Source organism: Gobius niger (assembly GCF_951799975.1).
Source record: "Gobius niger genome assembly, chromosome: 11".
NCBI classification, from domain to species: domain Eukaryota; kingdom Metazoa; phylum Chordata; class Actinopteri; order Gobiiformes; family Gobiidae; genus Gobius; species Gobius niger.
This window is the reverse complement of record NC_136862.1, coordinates 23,154,177-23,176,982: the sequence shown is the minus strand read 5'-3', so window position 1 is coordinate 23,176,982 and position 22,806 is coordinate 23,154,177. Positions and strand designations below refer to the sequence as shown.

General features: G+C 43.1%; 1 protein-coding gene across 2 annotated transcripts in view; it reads right to left on the bottom strand.

The window, feature by feature from the left end:
* Positions 1–20,238, bottom strand: part of cpeb4b (cytoplasmic polyadenylation element binding protein 4b) — a 43,174-nt gene extending 22,936 nt beyond the window's left edge. For both annotated transcript variants that reach the window (XM_079565961.1, XM_079565962.1), the window contains exons 1-3: positions 19,862–20,238; positions 17,296–18,530; positions 2,298–2,388 (exon numbers count right to left, since the gene is read on the bottom strand). In XM_079565961.1, the coding sequence (XP_079422087.1) occupies positions 2,298–2,388; positions 17,296–18,483 (1,279 nt within the window). In that variant the 5' untranslated portion in view covers positions 18,484–18,530; positions 19,862–20,238. The remainder of the gene's footprint in view (positions 1–2,297; positions 2,389–17,295; positions 18,531–19,861) is intronic.
* Between the last annotated feature and the right edge of the window lie 2,568 nt (positions 20,239–22,806).

Below are 22,806 nucleotides of genomic sequence, written 5' to 3'. Positions count from 1 at the left end.
ACATTATTATTTTAGAAATAAAAAAGTACATGTTGAATTAATATATATTTGCATTGGTATCATTACTGAAACAATGAACCTCATCTCCGAAACCCATGCATCAGTACCATAATACAAGGTATTAAAGTTAATTTACTAAAAATAAATGTAGTAACCAGATTTTATAATGCCTCAAAAAACTACAAACTTGCAATAGTAACTTTTTCTTCAAATTTAACTTGAGTTATGGAATATATAAAGTTTCAAAAGGTGTTGCGGTAATGAGAAAACAATTTTTTATCATAAAAAGTAAATATGTTCTTCTAGATTTTCTTTGACAGCGGTGATTAGCTGTGCGGAAAAAATAATAATTAATTTGGAAAAAACCCAAAAGGTTTTTGGTTTCTCGTAAAATTGACATTTTAAGTTTGTTGCAGTAATGAGAATGTTTTTGGATTTGGTTTTGAAAAGCGCTTTAAAATATCTAAAAAATATTTTATATATATGTATATATATATATATATATATATATATATATATATATATATATATATGTATGTTATGTTCACATAAACTTCAGACCTTGCTAATAAATCCCAGGAAAAGTTTGTTACTACAGACTTTTTCACGAAGAATTTCGCAATAATCACCCATTTTTCACCTATTGTGAAATTGAGCAGTGGAAAATGTGTAATTCTGTAAACAGGAGGAGGATTTTGGGCGAGGAAGAGTGTACATGGAGAGAGCTGTCGGTGTCACGAGAGGTTAATGAGCGCTGAGGTTTTAAAGCATATGTGGAGATGCACTGATTCCACTCACAGATCTGTAGTGTTGATACACCGTGTAAAGTAGTGCGCTTAGGGAAGGGTTTGAGCAGCAGCTTGAAAGAACGACTTTTAACCTGTGGAGGAAGTGAAACTAAAAGGATAGCGCAGGTGTTGATGTAAATTTATTTACAGTTATGGCACGTTTAATTGGGTGCCATTCAGAGAGCTGTCAGAAAATGTAAGGTCCTTTACTGATTTTGGATATACACTAGGTTCTTATCATTTTGTTTGTGATGTCAAAGTCGCGAGTTAACTCATTCAACATCGGTTTTGACCTGAAGCCCACTCGTATTTTCCACTATCCACTCTCTTTGAGGTCTTAATGTCACACGATCAAACTTGTGTGAAGTTGAAGTGTGGGCTGCAGGCCGATTAAAGGTCACATGTAAACGTTAAAAAGAGGTCTGGCTAAATATCTCACTGAACAACTTTACTGTACAGAAAACACTGGAAGATGTTAGCCTAGCTTATTGTAATGCTAGAAGTTTGCCCTTGCTAACCTTATAAGCAATTACAGTAAACGAAGGACCATGTTGTTGTTTGGCTCTGTACATCTTTTTTTTATCACGTTATGTGAATGACATGTCATGAAGAGCCAGAGCGAATACCATCTAGCCACTTTGTCGGTATGCACCGATTCGATACTGAATAGATACTTATTTTGACACTCAACATTTTAAAAACACAACTTTCACTAACTAAATGAAGAATTGTACATCATTTTAAAATTCAGAGTTAAATCTAACGTTCGTTTGAAGACCACGCAATGCTAATGCTAATGTCAAACTAATCAAAGCTGGGACAGAAACTATAATTGGGTCATCTAAAGTAATAAAAGAATATTGGCCATGCGTGTCTGTGTTGTAGAATAACTGATCTATTTGTAATTCACAAGTCGTAATGATCAGTTCGCTTTATGTTGTGAGATGACTATATTCTTGTAACCTAATGGCCTGTCATATAGCCAAAGATACTTAATGTAGACAAGTCCAGTGATCCTTGAATAATGTTTTTCATTACATTTATTACTAGATAAAAGAATTATCAAGTAATTAATAGTAATGAGAATTGATCTCACAGTGGAGAAAAGAGGATCATTCACATTTTCACTCACAGTAAGCAACTTTTTAGAAAGTCTATTGTATCGGTTGGTATCAGATAGCAGCACGGTAGCTCAGCGGTTAGCACTCGGGTCCTGGGTTCGATTCACACCTTGACAGGGCCTTTCTGTGTGGAGTTTGCGTGTTCTCCCCGGAATACCGGTTTCCCCTACCACTAAAATTTGTAAAATAGATTGCCCTATGGGGCCAGGATTTCCCTGAAAAAGAGATTTGTAATAAAGGTTTGTACAACATATTCAAACCCGCAGTATCAGTATCGAACGCAAAAAAGTTGGACCGGGGCATCTCTCGTGACCTTTTATTTTATTTAATACTATATGTGTGTGGGAGTGTGTGTATGTGTGAGAGTGTGACATTTCAGCTCCTTCACCTTTCAGAGAGTCTTGCTCGGCCCTCATGATGTCGATCAGGGAGCTCTCTAGAGGGTTCATGTTGAAGCCATCAAACGACCGGGTCCGCTCCTGCAGAGAAACACACACAAACTCTTTATCCCCAAGCAGACGCAAGATAAAAAAAACAAAAACTACCCACTCCCTCCCTGTCTGGACACACCAAAGCAATTACACCAAGCTACTGCTTATTACATGTTACATAGATTGAATTAAACTAAGCTCATCCAAAGAACACACCTACGCCAACGGAGGCAGACAGCTTTCCGAGTTGTGTGCACAAGCAAATGTGCTGTTTTGCAATTCTGATTACTACCAAGTCTGAGCAAAACGATGACATGGAAAAGTTGAACATATCATTACATCCAGATGAAAAACGCAGGACAATCTATATTTTAAGGAATCAAAATGAGAGAAACGAAAGAGTTATGGCCTGAAACGCAAGGGTGTGGTGAAGGTGGGTTTAAATTATAGAGACAGAGTTGGTTTTGCATAAATCTTCAGAAAATGCTTCCTCTAAGATACACTTCATTATAAAGTTAGATTGCACAATTATCAGTTGTAGGTCAAGAAAGCGCAAGGTTTGATGATACATGGAATGTTCAGAAAATATCAAAAGTAGGTTATGAATAAGACGTTTTCTTTTTAGTTGTGTGTTTTTTCTGCAACTTTCAAGGATGAAAAAACATAACATTTTACTTTAACAACGTATTATTTGTCCAACCCTGGAGGCAAACTAAGCTGGCCAGGCCTTGAATGAATGCCTTTGTTGCCCGCCGGCGAGGGCATCCTTGGCATCCCAGCCAAACTGGAAATGCAGTATGCTAGTGAGGCATGTAAACATACTTCTATACTCCGCAGTCAAACACGCGTCCGCCTAGCCACTGCCCGGCAGATAAGCCCCGTGTTGTGTCTCCGCCTCGCTCCTACAAACTATGCAGCGCCGTGAAAAAAAACAACCCGTGAACAGTGGCCCACATCTGGAGCCCCGAGAACAAACGCTCGCTGGTCAAAGTCACATGAGTGTCATTGTGTTGTCTTATCCGGCGTCTCTTCCATTATTTTCCAAGTCACTCTCAGTGTGTTGCCCTAAAAAAAAGGAGAAATACGTATGGTCACGCATCAAAGATCACGCAGAAGTGACTCATTGGTTTGTCTGTTCACAATGACATTTTGAAGAGGAGATTCAATGTAATCCTATATTTGTAACAGATGTAAATGTTAAAATGGCCAAGGCTAGCTGGTCAATTTTGCAACTAGGAACCATCTAGGATTTGAAGTACACTAACAATGCAACGAATAAAAAAACAACAATGTCCTACCTACTGCCTGCCCCATTCTAGATAAACAGTCATGAAAGGTAAGATAGTTTCCAGGGAAATGGGGCTAAATGGGAGGGGATCCAAGCCCCCCTTCACAGATAACAATGTGAAAGGCTGTTCGTGGTAACTATTTTTAACTAGGCAAGAAGATCATTCATACTTTTCCAAGTATTACGATTACACGAGGCAAGCGGGGTCAAAATGAGCACGAATCAATAATTGTAACGCAAGAGCCTCTATTTTTTGCCCCGTAAACCGATCTCTTTCAAAGGGTTGGGAAACATAACCAGCTGATGTCACGAGGTTTAGACTTACTTTTGAGTGTAAAAAGATCTACAAAGTAAGAACGCAGACCGCTACATACGGCCCGATCACGCTGCCTGTCATACGTGGTGCGGCCCACATAACAGTTGAACCACCGTGCCCCCGGCCTGACCGATAATCAGCGCGGCTTGCACAACGCCGCTTACCCAACACGCCTGTCATCCCCGTCCGTGTGTGTGTGTGTGTGTGTGTGTGTGTGTGTGTGTGTGTGTGACCAATCTATACCAAACAATCTGTCTGTCACTCCGTCTACACGCCACCGACACTTTATCTTTGGAGCACAAAAATGGCACACGTCGGCGGCTCCCAGGCTACTCCCTTGTTACAGACTGCAGGGCACAGAACAGGCTTGGGAAGGAGGCCACAGAGCGTACAGAGTTACACTGCGAACTCGCCGGGTTAAATGTACCAAAGTTCAGGGAGAGAAAACTACTCTCTCATTTATTTCAGAGGAGTGTGTTGACGTTGAAAAGTGAAATTATGTTTAAAGAGTTGAAAAGTCCTCAAAAGGGATTGAACAAACGGAGGATTACCTTGGATTATGTGTATTTTATTCATCCTGACTAACTACATAGACATTTTAGGCTTTGTAATTAGTGCATATTGACCATTTCACCGTAGTCACTGCCCGAGCCACCTTTAGCTTTGACTACAGCACACATTCCCTGTGGCATTGCTTCAATAGATACAGACGGCATCTCGTCATAGAAGGGGGTGTGGCCTCGCCGAGGGGGAAGGAAGTTGCTTTAGGGAAACACACTTTTCACTCCTTTTAGCCATTTTCTGGCAGAATATATGTATACTTATTTACAAATCGGGTCCATATGGATGTTTTTTCACAGCAGATTGTTCAGCAGAAGTGAAGAAACTGCAGTCGTAGCTAGCATTAGCATGTAGTACGAAGCATCATGCTAGCATTCTCCGATATTTATGTAATTATGGGATGTTGACATACTTTGCTTCTCCCCATGTCTTTGTATCTTTATTCAGTAGAAAACCATATGCATAATTCAGCATTTGTTAAAGTAGTTTTTGAATAACTGCTTCAAAACATGACCATAAATGGGCGATTCCAGAGATGCCGTCTGTATCTATTCACCTTATTCCGCCCCGGCCACTTTTGCCACTTTTTGCGTTGTCTCGGCACTTCCGTTGTCCAGACACTTCCGGTCGAGCGCGAAGCCCGTTCATTTTAACGGAGAACGAGGGAAAATATTCTCCGCTCAAATCTGATGTTTAGTCGATTGATTTGTAAAATGGCCAATGTTCATTTGCACCAACAAGTCAACACTGCACCGTTTCTCAGCTCGGCCTGAAAACGGCTTTGTTTTCGTGTCGTGACTGATTTTATGTGGACTTCTCCAGTCCCATGTTAACACATAGGAGAAAAGGGGCGGGCACAATTCATGGCGGCGCCCACGCGAGGCTCCGGAATAAGGTGAATAAGCTTCTGCAATGTCAAAAGCTCCAGTGTTGCGTTATTTTTTTACTAAGATCTAGTATTTATGATGGGACAGTGTGACCACTACGCAAAGCCTTCTCCAGCACATCCCAACGATTCTCAAAGGGGTCAAGATATGAACTCTGTGGCGGCCAATCCATGTGTGAAAAGAATGTCTCCTGCTCCCTGAACCACTCTTATACAATGTGATAAAACCCGGCATTGTCATCTTGGAATATGCCCGTGCCGTCAGGGAAGAAGAAATCCATTGATATTTAATGAATGAATGAAAATTCTCTGGTCTGCCACACATGTAATCGATTTATACTGCAGTTCAAAAGCAAAGACTATTGGCACTGTGTTCATAAGATGTTTAGCGCGGCAATGGTTAAGCTCAGCTACGGTAAAAATGATGCGGAAAAAGAATTTTGTTTTTTGACCGTGATGGGAAAAAAAGAAAGAAAAAAAAAAATCGTGCGATGCTTTCAGTGACATCAAAGAACCCAAATTGGTTCCAACTTCAGTTTTAATCTCCCCCAAAACATATAGCAGCCAAACTCATGCCGCAGCTCGGCGCACACAGAGCCAAGTTTGCCATTTGGTCGCGCGCAGATTTCCCCACGCTGGCGAAGAGAGCATGCGAAGATGACACGGGGGAGGGAACACGCCCAACTCGAGGGAAAATATCCACATAAGGGTACGCGCAGGCCCGGGTCGAGACTACTGTTCTCTCATATCCGCCTGTGCAACCTGCAACGACTTAGCCCATAGCCAGGGGTCAAACCAAACAAGCGTTCAACGTATTACATGTAAAAGAAAACAAAAACAGTAACAGTAACAGTAACTGGAAGCAGAGCCCGGCCATATGGAAACCGCAGGCCTTGGATTTATTAAGAAGATCATTCGGGACTGGGCTCGAAATCTTTCCATTTATGCGAACAGCAGAAAACATGATTCAGAGATTAGGTGACTCAGCCTACGTCCAGGTTTTTAAAGGGAGATTTTGTTTGTTGGGTTTTTTTCCTCGCATTTGCTCATATAGTCCATACTGGTGGAATCCTCAAACACTTCTGAATGTCTCTGGGAATAAATGCTATGCAATAAAACTAGGCAATAGCTCAGTGATTTTAGGGAGATCGTGGGAAGCCGTCGTATAATTTCAGAATACCGATCTGGGCATTGGTGTTTAACCGTATTTAACAACGCATTTTATAAAAGTATTGCTCGGAAAAGTGTGAAGAACCTAATTGAGCTGTGCTGGTGTGTTGAACAGCCGTCCATGGGAGCGAGGCTTTTCGGGGGGCAGAACTCAAATGAAGCCAGGAAGTGTGGCCTTGTGAGCTGTGAGTTTTTGGTGTTTCCGTGAAGAATAGGGCTGTGCATTTTCGACCACAGGAAATATCTGAGAGAAAAAAGCACAGGGCCTTTAAAGGATGTCCCTGTTTATACGACTGTATAAAATAAAAAGCATTTAGCCTGAAAAGAGCCTCATTCCACTGTTACATGGTGGCATATTTGTACCCCTGTTTAGTGAAGTCAGCTTCATTGACATGACACCCACATCAATCTCTTCCCACAAACCCTCCTCTCCCCCAAACGTATCTGTCAGCCTAAATCCAATGTCATTTTTCACTCCAAGGAACCTTTTTGGAATGAGCCTTGACATTACTGGGAAGTGCGCCGTTGTTACGCTGGAGTACGAATTCATTTTGAAGGATGAAATGCATTTTGGACTGGAGAGGACGGACGCGGGCGCTGCAGTTGCTAAGCATTGGCCCAGAGTGCTTCAGATGGCGATTAATCATCAAATCTGCCCCTCCCGCGCCTCCCCCCCCCCTCCCTCCTTTTCCCTCTGTCCAGCTGATTGGCAAAGCACTCCACGCGCACACACGCATTATTGCGGCCAGTCATCACGTTCCAAACCTCTGCAGGATAGACACAGATCATTTTAAAGGGCCGCTGTCATGTCGCCGATGCCGGGCCACACCACTCAAGGCTACAGGTATAAACATCAAAGACAGCGGGATATCTCCGCGGGCACGCAAGATGCATTACGGTAGAAAATCTGAGCTAAAAGGCTGGACATCCGCCTCTCTCTCGCTCCCCCTCCTTCCATCACTGTCACGGTAAGGCCCAAACAATGCATTGATTTACATGATGCGGCGGCGGTGGCTTAGCCTAACTACGTCTGACCTTCATCGAAGTGGACGAGAAGTTGGATGATCGGATTTCAAAGCGTGTCAGCAAATTACGGGAAATTGAATGAAAAGCCCGAGCGTGGTCCCGTATACCGAACAACATGTAATGTGATCAACGGAATAATGTTTTTTTTTTGTTTTTTTTTGCCTAAGCACAAAGCAGCGTGGGATGAAAATGCAAAGAGAGAGGTGCTTGAATAATCTCCAAGTGCGGCTCGTCCTTGGCTCAGACGCAGAAATGTTACGTTCTCCGGCAGCAACTTTCAAACTTCACTCAAGTTTTGCAGATTTTTATTTAAAGCTGATGAAACGGTCGCTCAGTGGGAGCTGTGGCGTGCTACCAAAAGGCCACAGACAAGTTTGAAATAGGTATGAAACGAGTAACTATAAAATCTCAAAAATCTCGATAGTGATAGAAAGTCCTTGAATCTTTTCAAATGGTATTGATGCTGCTAAAAGGGCAGGTATTAGTCAGACGCAAAATGTTTTGAATTTGCTGCCAAAACCACAAAATAAAGGTGCTTCAGAAATGTTAGGTATTGGATATTAGTCATCTTTAGCAGCTATAAAAACCCAAGCAAAGCAAGTTAGCAGTTGGAGTAGCCTTAATGGTTGCGTTCACAGCCTGAATGTGGCAGGTCTGTGAATCCTAGTGAAACTCTTAGCGAACCCCCACAAATGGACACAGTGTAGGGGTAAAAATATAACTCTTTTACCTATTCCTCCAAACTACTTTTAAAAATGCTGAATTATGGATGTATTTTCAACCAATTAAAGACACAGATATGGAGAGGAGCAGAAGGGGTTCAAAATGCTAACCATAATGCTAATGCTAGCTTCACGCTACAAGCTAGCAGCTAACTCTGAGTGCCCGTTTATGTACTTCTACTAGACAATCTGTTCTGTAAAAAGATTCATATAGTCGAACAGAAAAAAAAAAAAAGTGTTTTACTTCCTTCCCCCTTGCTAGGCCACGCCCCCTTGCATGACCTGTTTCTGTCCTTGTCCAGGGAAAAAATGCTTACGGCTCTATCTGTGTGACAACATGTATCGCAGAGTTGTAATTGTAAACATATCTAAGAGAAAAGTGGCATTTAATCTAATGCGGGACAAAGCAGAAAGAACACCTCCTACAGTGGTGATGACACATTCAAAGGTACAGAATGATTAAAGACAACATGCTGGGGGCAATTTACCCAAACATTTATCTTTATGTCACCTCGCACTTAATGAAAACTAAAGGTTGAGGCAGTCGGGAAGCGAGAGCAGGAGGAGGAGAAAAAAAAAAAAAACTGCTGGCTGTAGACCAGAATAATGGCCTGGTCTGGGATATTTGCACCATTTACGGGTTTTCGAGCCTTACGACATCCGCCTCATATTCATTTAGGAAGAAAAGCACTTCCCTCTTTTACTTGGTGGGTTTCTAAATCACATTTCTGACACCGCGGAGAGACTTAGAGAGGAAGCCCAGAGCAAAGAAGGGAAGAGGCGAATGGCAGATGAAAGAGGCTTGTGTGATGGAGAGAGAGACGGAGAGGGAGAGAGAGAGGAGGGAGAGTGCGCCAGCCGGTGAGGTAAGTCAAGAGTCCACGCACCAGAGGAGAAAAGGACAGCCAGGAAGGGGAAGCAGGTTGAGCGTTTGATGCTCGTGATTATGTTTCTTCCTGGTCCAAGAATTTCAAAGCGCGCCGTTGACATTAAATACCCCGACTGTCAAAAACAAGCTATTACCCGGCGCTCGGTGTAACGGGATCGACCCGGCACTCGCGGCACTTAGGCGCTGAAATCAGGATCCACGCCATCAACCTGTATAAACCCAAGGAGCGACGCAAAAAATACATTTCAGCCTATTATGTAGTTTAAGCCTGTGAAAGTACCAAATCAATAATGTTTTCCAGAGACCTCTGTGCATTAAGCTTTGATAATCCGTCACCATTTTTCTTCAACGCAACAAAAATATTGAGATTGAGACCAACCTAAGATGGAAGACTGAAAAATCAAACACAAGAATCGCAAGCAGAAGACAATGTAGAACCCAGATAATTGTAGCTTTTGTTTTCTGCTAATTACTATATTTAAAAGTGTGATCGCTATCTGACAGTGGTTAACCTTTCTGAGAGAAATTATGGATTACTCGCATGCATTCACTTTAAGATCAAAATATTGGTTATGACAACGATGGTTCAAAAGTACCTTAGCTTAAACAAAAAAATGAACTATCTATTTCACGCACACAATAATTCGTGTCCAAACTCCAAACAATAAGCCGCCGATAATCGCAGTTATCGGCGCCCGACTGCCTCAGCGAAAAGCGAAACGCAGTGGGCTAAGCGGAGGGGCCAGGCGCACAGACTTCGCTTTGACTCGTCTCTTTTGTTTTTTTTTAACGCATGTGCAGAGGACACAGGCCAGAGACTAATTAACCGAAGCACACGCGAGAAATGTGAGCACCGGCTTTCTTTTTCCCTGTTACCAGCGTCTGTCAAGGGTGCAGCAAGGGCAGGCTCCAGCCACATTATACCGTATGAGAGCCCAACGCTTGGCAAGAGACGCGCAGGCCACTCATTAGTCTGGAAAACATTTGCCCGCTTAGCACTCGAGGCACACAGGGTCCACGGGCTACGGTCTGCGCAAAAGAACTGTGAATAATAACAAGCGATGGATTGGTTAGTGGTAAGAACTTGCAGGCCATCTACCAGATTTCTCACGACTGTCAATGGAAAAGCAAAGAATATTAGTGGAAGATGACGCTGAAGAAGAAGGGACTGCGTTTTGAAACAAATCCGACCTGACCTGACCTGACAGTGGCATGAAACACAAGTGGCTCTTCACAGGATCACTGCTCAGTCATTTTTGAAAAGCTTGCTTTGCAGGGACGAGATCGATCCATGCTAGATATACTTCGCTCCAATTTAATAAGAAATCTAATACTGAGCGTGGTCTTCATTTGAACTTTCTAAAAAATAACTTCTGCTAAATCTTCCTGCTGCCAGTCCAGATAAGGGAACTTTTTTTTTTTTGTTTAGTCCTATTAAGGCTCAAAATTGGTTTGTATATTGGGCGTATAGATTGCGCTCATGTCCTAGAATTTCATGACGTCATAATCTCTGATAGAGGGCAAGGACCAATAAAACTATGGGGAAAAAACTGTTTGAAAATGATCCTTCATTTGTTGGATCCACAAACCTGCCACGTTAATCGTTTAAACTGACCAACATCACTTCATGTTTTTCAGTGTTGAGAATTTATTTCCCTGTGTGCCGACAGAGAAGACATTGAATTTTGTGACTGTTTTTTGTTTCATGTGGATAGACCCCTCAATGGCCGAGATCAAGCCAGAAAAGCTATCCACTAATCTTAATTTTAAAGGATAGGTTGTTTTGGTTTTAATGTGAACGTAACCATGCTCAAACCAGCCTGTGAATGATGCTGATCCATATCCAACAATAGAGGTACGCATGCTTATGTTTAATAATACAGCGGACTAGATAGATACATTGTGTGACCCAGATTTGGTGGCTGTCGGCCGATTTCCGTGTAAATCTTCCCGATCTTTCAGGCAGCGGGTAGAAAAAGTAATAAGCTAAACGCTGCCACGCAAGGGCTGACGCCGTCGATTGTGATTATTTATAAATGAAGCAAAAAAACAAACATGTTGAAGTGAGAGGACGGAGTAGAAATAGAGGCGTCTTGGAGCTAATCCTCACTTCCACAGACTCGCCCGCTGCTGCTGCTCCCACTATTTTTACTGGCCCCGCGCTCACCTGTCAGTAACACTACCTTGACCAGCAGCTGCTAATCACATGTTACTCTTTGGAGCCGCTACCACCGGCCATGCCTCCCTCTCTCCACTTTTCCCTTGGAGAAAGACAAGCAATTATGGGATATTTCATTTTAATCAACATACAAGGCACATGCAAACGCAACTCAAGTCTGACACACTGCACCTCGACCTGAGAGGCAACACTCGGGGCCAGGAGTGACTTGGACTCAAAAATGTTGACTCAACTACTCGACTGACTGACCCTAATGTAGCTCCTCCAAAAGAGGGAGGAAGCAAGCCTTTGAAAGCTGATAGTCATTTAGTTAAAGCCGTCAGTTATGTCAAGTATTGACGCTATGATGTCAATACGAGTATTAACTTCAGTCTATTTTAACGGCGAACTGAAACCCCAACACGTCAAAATACTCTCCCACCGAAACAGTAGCTGACGCACAGCTGCAGCAGAGAGGCGAGGGCGCTGGGTTTAGCTCCTCTAACCTTTTAACCCGCACTCCGAAATGAAAATGGAATATCGGATGAGTCAAGTAAGGCAGCCGGGCCACACTCTGGGATAGCATGTGGGTTACCCTAGAGTTACTTATTGGTGGGTTAGCTGAACTTCATTCTAAATCAGATACTTCTTTGCCGTGATAGAGAAAATGCATCCCTGAAGAAGATTCTGTTAGATCCAGACACAACTGCATAATTCTTATCAAGTACATGTCACATTTAACGCCAAAATAAAAAAACACAGTCAAAGCCATGTTATCGTTTCTAAAAACAGCAGCAGCAGTGAAGCCTGGCCCTCCTGAGCTCCACAAACACCAGCCATAAGCCGTAACCAACAGTTACCCAGGTAGCTTACAGAGACAATATCCTGTGCTGGCATCGCTCAGCGCAGCCCTGCAGCTCTTTGGCCCATTGCACTGGTTCATATTAAGCTCCTGACGCAGCAACACCATCTGACCTTCAGGTGAGGACTGAGAAAGAGCCACTGAATAACAAGTGGCTAGTGTCGCCTTCTTTCTATAATTAAAAACAGTAGAACGGAAGCCTCATCCAAGATTAGGTCAGGCAGAGAGAGGTGGAGGGCTCTTTTTGCCATTAGCACTGTTTTGGCTCTAACACAGCACCTGGTGCTGCCATAGTCGCGCCGACCGGGAACATTCTCTTCCTCTGAGACTGCCATGGCTCTCCTCGGCACTTTGGATAAAATGTCCACCGAATGGCAGGGGGCCTTGTGCTTGAATTGTGTCAACCAGTTGCTCATTTAAGGAGATGATGACGGACAAAATCATCTCTGAGAATATTCAGTCCCTAAAATAAAAAATGCGAAAATATGTTTAGCAAGTTGGGATTATGCTCTGGAGATAGTCTAGATTTGGCCAATTTTTGTTTTTTACCTACGCATTTTAGAAACATATTTCAATTAATAAATTATACTTTAATAAGTGGATAAAAAATGATCAACATATCGTCATTTCTAAAGTTCTGTCCTGTTGAATAAGGCACAAATCATGAAGGTTACAGCATCTATTGAGAGCACAAAAATAGCTGATGATGTTAAACAACATTGTTCTCACCAAAACAAAGGCAATTGTCGAGCAGCAGCAGCTAATCCCTCATGTGTTGTGTCAGGACTAAAATGGAAAGTATGCGAGGCATGGTGAACTGGACTGACAGCAGTCCTCATGGGGTCCTGAGCCGCGGGGTGAAAGTATTTCAACAACAAGAGCTGGGTGCCCACTGTGGAGCAACAGGCGGCAGGCTAAGAGGCTAAAATGCTAACAGGCTAAAAGGGAGGAGCATGGGTGCACGGTGGACTCGGGAACGCACTGAGGCTCGGGCTAAACAGTGGCACGTGAAGGTGATGATGGCAGCACACTGAGCATGCTACGGCTAATTACAGATTAGGCTAAAACAAATGTAGCTGTGCAATAGGAGAGCACAATACATAGCACAAGCTAAAATAATACGGTAAATTACAATTTGACATTTGAAACACGTTGTCTGTTAAAGTCACAAGAATAGCACTTCATCACATGTCGAAATATTCTATAAACAATAATAAGCTCTGCGCACTGAAGGGTGGAAAACATGATGCTAACTTCCTAAAATAAGAACCGTTTCCTTCATTCAACGGGGAGCTAGCAATGTCGCTTAAATGCGTAAATATCTAAACAGAAGGTGGAAGAAAACATGCAAATAATCACTTGTTAAAACTTAGTAAATAAAGATGGTATACAACTACTTCACCGGAGGACACTGCGGGGTTTATACATGTAGTCTTTTTTTAAGCTAAAGGCTCACATTTATTTGACGCACAATCCATGTTAACATAGCTCCACAATCTGAAATAAATTGCTTAGACAAGAATCAGCTGGACGTTTATTTGAATGCCATTAAGTATTTTATGTCTTACTTTATTTTCAATTTACGTCGAAACAGGAAACAGTCGTTACCATACAGGAAGTTAACAGCAACATGCCGATATTGTAACCACTAAAATAGAAAATGTGACACATGTTGCATGTTCATAATGTCAAAAGAGATTGATTCGAGGAAAGAAGTGTCAAAACGGTGTGTTTCTGCCGGAGTCGCTGATATAAACTCAGTCAAGAAAAGTGTTTTCTACACAGAGGATAGCATATTTCATTTGAAGAATATCTACGCCAAATTTTGGGTAGTGATGATTCCATTAATTTCTTCTGACTTTCCAATTTGGTCATGCCCCTTTCTCACCAAACCCCCCCTACAGCGCTAGACTCAGACACAAGGCATCCCGCTAACTTCTCCTTTGTGGCTTCTAACCGTGACATTGCAACATCTTCTGTTTAAGATGGTGACATCTGTTATCTGCCCTGAAATAGTGTCTCCCACTACCTTCTTTGTTTATTGTGGATGCGTTACAGTTGCATAATCAGTCACACCAGCAGCGCACAGAGAGGCCATTCTACCCCCCCTTGGCCTTGTCGTTTGAGGACAGAAGGACAATGCTACTTTGGCTCATCCGATGTGGGCGCAAGACAGAGCAGCGGGCCGAACTGACGGTAATGCAGCAGGATCGTGCTTTAATCTGCTGCTGCGATCTGAGGAGGCAGAATCGACAATCAGAATGGGCTCCATGATCCCTCTTAGGAAGCATCTGCAATCACGGAGGAGACACACTTCAAAATGAGCTGATTGCTTGCGACAATATCAATAGGCCTGTCGGAATAACAAAATCTGAAGTGTGATGTATTGCTGCAGAAAATGTTGCGATAAACGGTCATAGAGAAGACCACCGATGTGGCAACCCTAAATAAGAAATCGCAAATTGCAGTTATGATTGAGAATGGTCTAAAAATGTATCTCCCAAAGACATACACGAGACATATCTGTTCGTAGTCTCAGTCTGTGCGGACCTTGTGACTCTTTGCATCAATTAGACTGTTGTTTTCCAGCAAGTGGTTGTACAGTCGCTTTCCTCATCCAGCGAAACACGTTGAGACATGTTGCTTTGACCTCGGCTAGAGATAGATAGCAAAAATCATGAGATAGCACCGCTTCATATCATCTTTCTCAGTTTACCCAATCCAGTGAAATTTGCACGTTTTGGAACCTTGGAGAAAGTGATAAGCAATTACATTCCTACGCCCAATAAACTGATAACAGAAGTTTATAAAATATTGGTGACAAAAAAAAAATGTATTAAGCTCCAAGGCGCTTTTCCGTTACTAAATTGGGAATTTGTTTATTCTCACTTCTTCTGTGTTTTCAAGCGAGGAAAATCCAAACGTTAACGCGGCTATTCACAGGTCAAAAAAAACTGCCTTCTTTTAATAATAACAAAAACAGTGTCAAGTTTCAGAATATTACAAAAAGTCCTGGTTATCGTGTGTTTGTGTGTGTGTGGGTGGCAAGTAATGGAAATGCCAAATATAAAGCTATACTCAGTGCAACTATATAATGGGTGAACATTGCAGAGGTGGCTGACGCATATTAGGTCTGTACTTGAACACATTGAACACATCGTGATCTGATCCTGGGAAGATCTGCCGGTTTGGAGAGATTGGTTGCATCCTGATTTAATGCTTATGGTCAAACAAAGACACATGGAGTCTACCTTTCGCCGCAAAACTGCCCTTTTGGTCAGCCTCTGTCAGGGATTAAGTGGAGGACAAGTGGATTGAACCAATCCCAGTGAAGTGGGGCCTCTCTCAGATATCAATCAAAAGTAAAAGAAAGCTACCAAGTGAGCATGAATCATTAGAAAATTGTGACATTAAAATGTTACCACCTACCTCTGCTGACTTGTTGGGGGAGAAAAACATTGTTGTAAAGTCGGTCTCAAGGGCCTCATACTGTATAAAGTGTTAATATTCCAACCCCCTCTTTCCATTTAAAGGAGTCTAATTTGCGATCCTTGTCCTTGTTGAACCATGGCAACCCTCATCAGCGCTCCTGCCCAGCCTCCTTGTAATGACCGACAATCAATCACCGCCCGGATCAATACAATGAATTCATCCCAATGCTGCTTTTGCCTCTTTCCATCAATCGTATCGGCTGTCCCCAACATGTGATAATACTATTATCCGAGCCATCTTCATCTTGTGTGGGTGTGTGCGTGTGTGTGTGTCTATGTGCGAGCGTGGGACCAGCTATGAAAAATCCCATTATAAATAGGCTGGCATTTTCTAAACGTGTTGCTAGGGCTCTTGCTCTCGCCATGTCCTGTGTGATTAATAAAGCCGTAATCCAGAAAATCATTAGGCTCCGTTTCACAGAATAAAAGATGGACTGATAGACCGCTATGAGGCGGGAGTAAGGAGCAGCATCAATCAAACGTGCGCTACAACCTCGGCAGTTTTCTGTATCAAGACGAAATCGCATCTCATCGCAAGCGCTGTATCTAGATTTTGCCTTTGATCTTGCCATCGCTCTCAATACAAACTCATCTGTTCCCTCATCCTCCCCTCTATCGTTGTGTCCTCTCCGAGCCTCGGTGCATACGTGGCACACACCGCTGTAGTGACAGAACCACATCAGTCATCATCATAGACATCTCCAAGTGCAGACCCCAAAGGTAGCTTCTTAAGCTAATGCACTAACAAATGCACCATGTAAATCCACACACACACACCCTCCTCTCCATGGGGTCTAAAAATAGCAGCGATATGGCGTGATATAACATGACTAATATCTAATACGTATAGATGTTGCTGATCATTCAGGCACGTAACAGCGGCTGATGAGAACTAATGGCAGGCACCAATGTAAAGGAATATGCAGGATTCTCATGAGAAATCAAATGAACCCCAAAACAACGAGATATATCTAATCCCACACTAGGGATGAACGCAATATTAAATCTACAACTCTCTGAGAAATGCACCATTTACTCCACTGTTTACATGTGAGGGGCAATTGTGGGTGTGTAGCTTTCAGCCAATCCTAGCGAGCGAGCAGAGTGAAAGAAAGGAAAATACAGCGACGCAATGGGAACAGATGTTATTGAATAATAGTGAAGTTACCATTTACGGAACAAAAAAAGCAGAAAACCGCTGGTAGGTAACATTTATATATAAAGTCTTGTATTTTGCACAGATTTCTGAAACTACAGTTTGCTATCATTTTGTCAAACACAAGTAATTTTTTTGTGGTAAGTAAGATTGTTGGACCGATCGGACAGATATGAAAACAACTTGTTGAAAACTGGCAGATGATAACTAGCCTTTTAACTAACTCTGGCATATGCTACAGTTGTACTGTTTAGCTAAAGTGCACTATCTCTGAAATAAACTAAACTAAAAGCAGTAAAAAATAAAAAAAAAACTATAATATGACAACAGTATTTTGATTACTTTGATCATATAGAAAAACAAAAAAGCGATTAGCCTTAAATCAGTGGTCATTGTGTTGCCTTACTATCATCTCTGAAGGGATACTGACCTGGAAGGGGAAGATGTTGTCACTGCGGCCTACTCCATCATCTATCCAGGACTTGGGGTTGAATCCCGCGGGGCTATTGCGAGGGTACTTCTGCGAGGCCACGTGGTTGTTGGGAAAGGTCTTCTTGAGTGGAGAGATGGAGTTGATGGGGGTCATGCCTCCATTCAGCCCTCTGCGGTAGTCTCTACCCTGTGAGCCGCTCCAGCCGCCTCCGCCACCACTGCCGTAGCCTCCGCCGGGGCTCCAGGACGTGGACGAGCCGGGGGAGGGAGAGGGGCTCTGGTAGCTGGCCGGGCCCCAGGGGGAGGGCGGCTTGTTCAGGCTGTTGGACAGATGTGGCAGCTGACTGAAGGCTGCGTTCCTGTGGGAGAAGGGTGGCGGAGGGTGTGGCGAGGCGGGGGAGCGCCGGTGCTGCTGGTGCTGGCTATGCGGGTGCTGGAAATGGTGCGGCGGAGGAGGCGGGTGGTGCTGGGACAGGGCCGCTGGGCCGATCTGAGGGGAGAAGTTCCCTCCAAACCCTGGACTTACGTGGTGCGGGAAGTTCTGGAAAAGCAGAGGGCCATTGTTGGCAGACGCAGGGTTAAAGAAGCTCACGTCTTCGTTAATGATGGTAGAAGGCGCCGGGGGGATCGCAGCCGACCAGTTGTTGAAACTGGTGAGAGAGGAGGAGGTCGTGCTGGACTGGACGGGCCCCGTTCCCCCGAGACCAGACGACTCCTGGTAATCAAAGCCACTGAGGACCGGGGACTCGAGGCGGAGCTTTTCTTTACCATTACTCCCTTCAGAGTTACCGTTGTCTGTTTTACCTTCTTCTGAACGTGTTTTTTCCAAATCTGAAATGATCCCGCTGCCGTTTCCACCTTCCTGGTGACTCCCTGGAGACAACTGCTGCTTTTCTTGCGTTTCTTGCATTTCCTGTTGCTGCTGCTGCTGTGCTTTGGGCTTCTCTGGGCCTCCGAGGATTTCGTCCTGCACACTATTGTGGGTGGCAGAGGCAGGGAAAAGCCAGGGAGAGCCTCCCGTGGTGCCATTCCCCGCGGCTGTGGTGCTGTTTATGAAAGCGGCAGGACTCTGCGACACATTTTGGTGATGGTGTGGGGGCGGCAGATGTGTGTGGATTCGGACCGGGAATGTGGACTTGCTGCCAGTGTTGTTTTGAACTAGGACTCCAAAGCCGTAATCCCCCATTTGTTTTCTCCCCCCACACACAAATGCTACCCCGTGATCTTTCGGACCTATAGAGACAAGGGCACACAGAATGGCATGAGTTAGCAAAAAGTATCCCTGGCAACATTTTAGATAAAAGAAATATGGAAACGACCCAGGGATGAAATAATTCCCTGTAGGATAAATCATATTTTTCTTGAAGTAATGTTAGTCCCTCAGTGATTTCTCAGACATATGATAATCACACAACACTGACAATGAATGAGCTCATTCTTGAGCAGAACAAGCTACCCTTCTTACTCTGAGCAGCAGAGAAAAAGCAAACCAGTTAACGTTACATCTCTGGCTAATTATAACCCCGTGACGTTGTCAACTTGTAAGACTACAGCTGAGCTTCAGGCAGCCTCTAATGCTGCTGCTAGTAACACTGCTGTGTAGGATCGACACATTCCTGACTTAAATACCCTCCACCAACTCACAGAAGCTCAAAATGAACCACAGCCTTGCCCAAATGAGAGCATAGCAACACTAACAGCAACAAACCACATGAATATAATCAATTATTAAGAACTAGGAGCTAAAAACCATCAACCCCCACTGACATTCATCTGAAAACATTCCGGCTTTTGACAGGTGTCTGACCCATATACAGTATTTCCAAAAGCTTTATTTTTAGGGATCGAGTGTCATGGCCAATCCTTCTGAAGAATCTATTGACACCCAGGGCTGATTTACCTACTCAAGCCTCTTGACTACGCACACATTCTACCCCACCTACTACAACACAGTCCAAGCACTGCTTCACTACAGTCAAATATCATCTGCTTCTAGTTTTAGCCAGGTCAAACTCTGAATGTACCGACACACGCCTTTTCATTTGTTAATCAGGACAGGTGATCTGACATATAACCGTATCGAAGCACAGGTTAAGGACTAAACATAGGAGACTGTCAGCTATCTCCAACAGAATAATCTCCAATTCAGTTCCACCTACTTCTCCTTTAAAGACTATCAGGTGATGGACACCCCAAATCCTGCCGAAAGAGACACGAGCGACACAAAATACCAACGAACTAAACGATCATAACGAATTTACAAACGTTTACATTTATCGTTATCTTTAACTGTCGACCTTGTTTGACAGCTGTCACGAGATCTATAGTTTGTCTTACACTATTCTGAAGCCTCTGGACTAGAATATTTTGCTATATTTTGCCATGACATTGTTAAATATGACTTGGCAGTCGACAGTCACACCAATTTGGATAAAATAAAACATTTCCTTGCGAGTTTGGTGACGTTTTCAACCTAAGCTAACGTACGTTAGCTCGTTAGCTCTTAGCCGTTAGCACCAGAGCTAGCCACAAACTGAAAACTGGAGAATAAAATTTATTTTCACCTCTGTGATGTCTATGCGGTGAACCTTCCCCTCGGGGCCGACGGCGAGGTGGTGTCCTTTAGTGAAAACACAGCAGGCAAACCTTTTCAGCGATGAAAAGACTGGATAGCTGACTCGTACAGTGAGTGCAGTCTTTTTTTTTTCTCCCTTCTCCTGACGTGTCCTGCCTGCTCAATGACACCGCTGCCTAATCTGGGCTATAGCATTAAAATAGATATATGGCAGCGGTTGAACTCTTTTCGTCTGCAGTTGCTTTACAAGCCTTTTTCGATCGGTTTCATTGTTCGCTTGATTTTGTGATATTTTAATCGCTATCTTCCCAACAGAGCCAGCCTATTCCTGTGCGCTTCTTGGCTGCCCCTGTCTTCTGAAACCGACCGCGGCCGAATGACAGCGAGAGATCAGCCGAGGCACGCTTCCGCCTCAAACCCCGCCCCCGTGGCCCAATCCCGCCCCGCACGAGCCACACCTCAGCCTTTCATTGGTCCAAAGCCTCGGAATCCCGCCCAGATCATTGAGTATTTAAAGACTTCACACCAATAGGACGCTCAGGCTGACTGTGCGCACTGCCCACTGAGGTCAGAAATTATAGCGAAAAAAATCTCTGTACCGTGGTGCTGTCCTTTCACGACGCACGCAGCCGGTATCAGGTCGTGAGAAAACTGAGATACCCACAACCCCCCTTCGGATGGAGAGCAAAGTGAGTCTCGAAAAAAGGGAGCAAAAAGAGCATCCTTGGTCACAGCTTTTATCTCGTGCCCCGTTGCTGTAATATGGAAATGAAACGAGTGTGGTGCATAATAGCTGGTTTTGTTCTTTTGTTCCTTTCTGTGTATCTAATACTTTCAAGGTAAAACCCATTTCAATTGAAAGCTCCTCATTACCAATTCTGCAACGATTCACCCTTTCATTTACATTATTGTATTATTTTCATTAACAAACGTGTGGGCAGCGTCTTTTACACTGGTCAGCATTTTTTTTGTACATTGTTGTGTGAGCATTCATCACCGACAACAATATAATAGCTTTAGCCGTAAGCCTGAATACAATTGAGCTAAGCATGATTACAGTTCTTGCCTTCTATACCCGATATCCCATAGCTTCGGCCAAGGTACTGGCCATAATTCAGTTACTAGCCTATATTTTCAAAACAGGAATAGTCTTCAGTAAAGATTTTTACCATTTTAGATATTTGAAGTTATATCTTTTTTATAAACCCTTTTTTTATGTTGAATAAATGTTAAATTATCTTTTTTGAAACAGGGGTCTTTCTCACTATTTTTTTCAAATCTGCCTTCTTACCCTGTTCAAGGTAACTCGCTATTTTACAACTTTATGTGCTCATTTGCCTCAATCAAGTATCATCAAAATTGTTCATAAACAGAATGTGTAATCAAATGTAAAAAAGTGCTATTTTCAATCTGACAATTTGATCACATGGCATAACCTGAGGGGAGATTTGCCCTTTTGTCTGTTTTCATATTCCATCTGGTACTGTATGTCTCCTATATGTAGCATAATTAGCACTATTGATGTGAACTATCCATTTGATGTATAATTCATCTGCATCAGTGCATCACATGGATGATGTTCAGACTTCCATCTAGAAGCATCTCAGAAAATATTAGATTTCCCATGAACTTTCAATATTCTTTCATTAAAACTCCAAGAGCTCCAAACCATGAGCATGTGTGATAAAGGATGAAATCATGTCAGACACATGGCAATCATTTGGACAAGTGATCATACTGTACAACCAGTCCATAACACTTCAACTTCCCCATTCATGCAGACAATAATTTCTTGGACAATACAAGCTGTTTGGTGACTTTATGTAATGAATGTCCAGCAATAGGTACTCCTTCTCCCTGACCAAGGTGACCCTGGCAGAAGATCTGGAGATGTGTTCACCACCGGCACCGCTGCACAATGGCTGAAGGACAAAGCTCAAATAAAGTGACACTAAAGCCTATAGAATACAAATACAATGTGTCTTTTATGGTGGTTGGACAAGCCGTCTAAGCACAGAATGACAAACACAACTTTGCCAATCTGATCAAGAACTAGCAGTACGTGAACCAAAGCCATACATTAGATTTGTAGCCATTTCCTAATGGAACATTGGCTTTGTCCAACTAAAGCTATATGTCTTATTTTCCCTTTGCTACAGTAAAACTGTAGATATCGCTTCATAGATGCTTAGATCAACCAGACGTGCCACTAGCACCCCCACCCCCATAATGTGTCCATACTGTCCCCTATCTAACTCCATGTCCTTGTGTGTGTCCTTCTATCTTGTATGGTCATTATCACCTGGGGGTCATCAAACAGCTTTGACTCTGTCTCTGCGGCGACCCTCCTTTGGCAGCGGGACATGAGGCCGCAAATGGCTATCTAATAAATCTGTCACTTCCAGTCCAGCTGCAGCCCAGTGATAAATTAGGGAATGGGGAGTTTGTGTTGGTGAAAATGTGTACGGAAAGGATGAGCAGGTTAGGAGAGGTGGACACGCATTAGACAGGCAGGTATCGGCAGGGTGAGGTAGTAACCGGCTTAAAGTAATCCGATTTTAAAAATAGATTACAGATGTCTGATAGAGACACTATTCACATTTAGGTTGTAGAGGAGCTTAAATATAGGGCACAATCATTCCCTAAACAACTATAAAGTAGAATATGGTTCGAATGTATCAAAATGTCACGGTTTTACTTGTCTGAAGGAAATCTGGTCATGTACACTTTGAGCCCAGAATGCTCAGAACCGGTCATGTGATGGATTGTGGATGTGGACTAACAATTAGATGACAGTTCTGTGCATTTTTGACCACTGATTACATCTACTACACTCTCCACTACTAAATCCAAAGGACCTACAGAAAAAGAGATCCTTCTTCTGTCAAATATATTGTGATATATCCTCTTCAGTTGGTGGTAGTGTTAATCCTG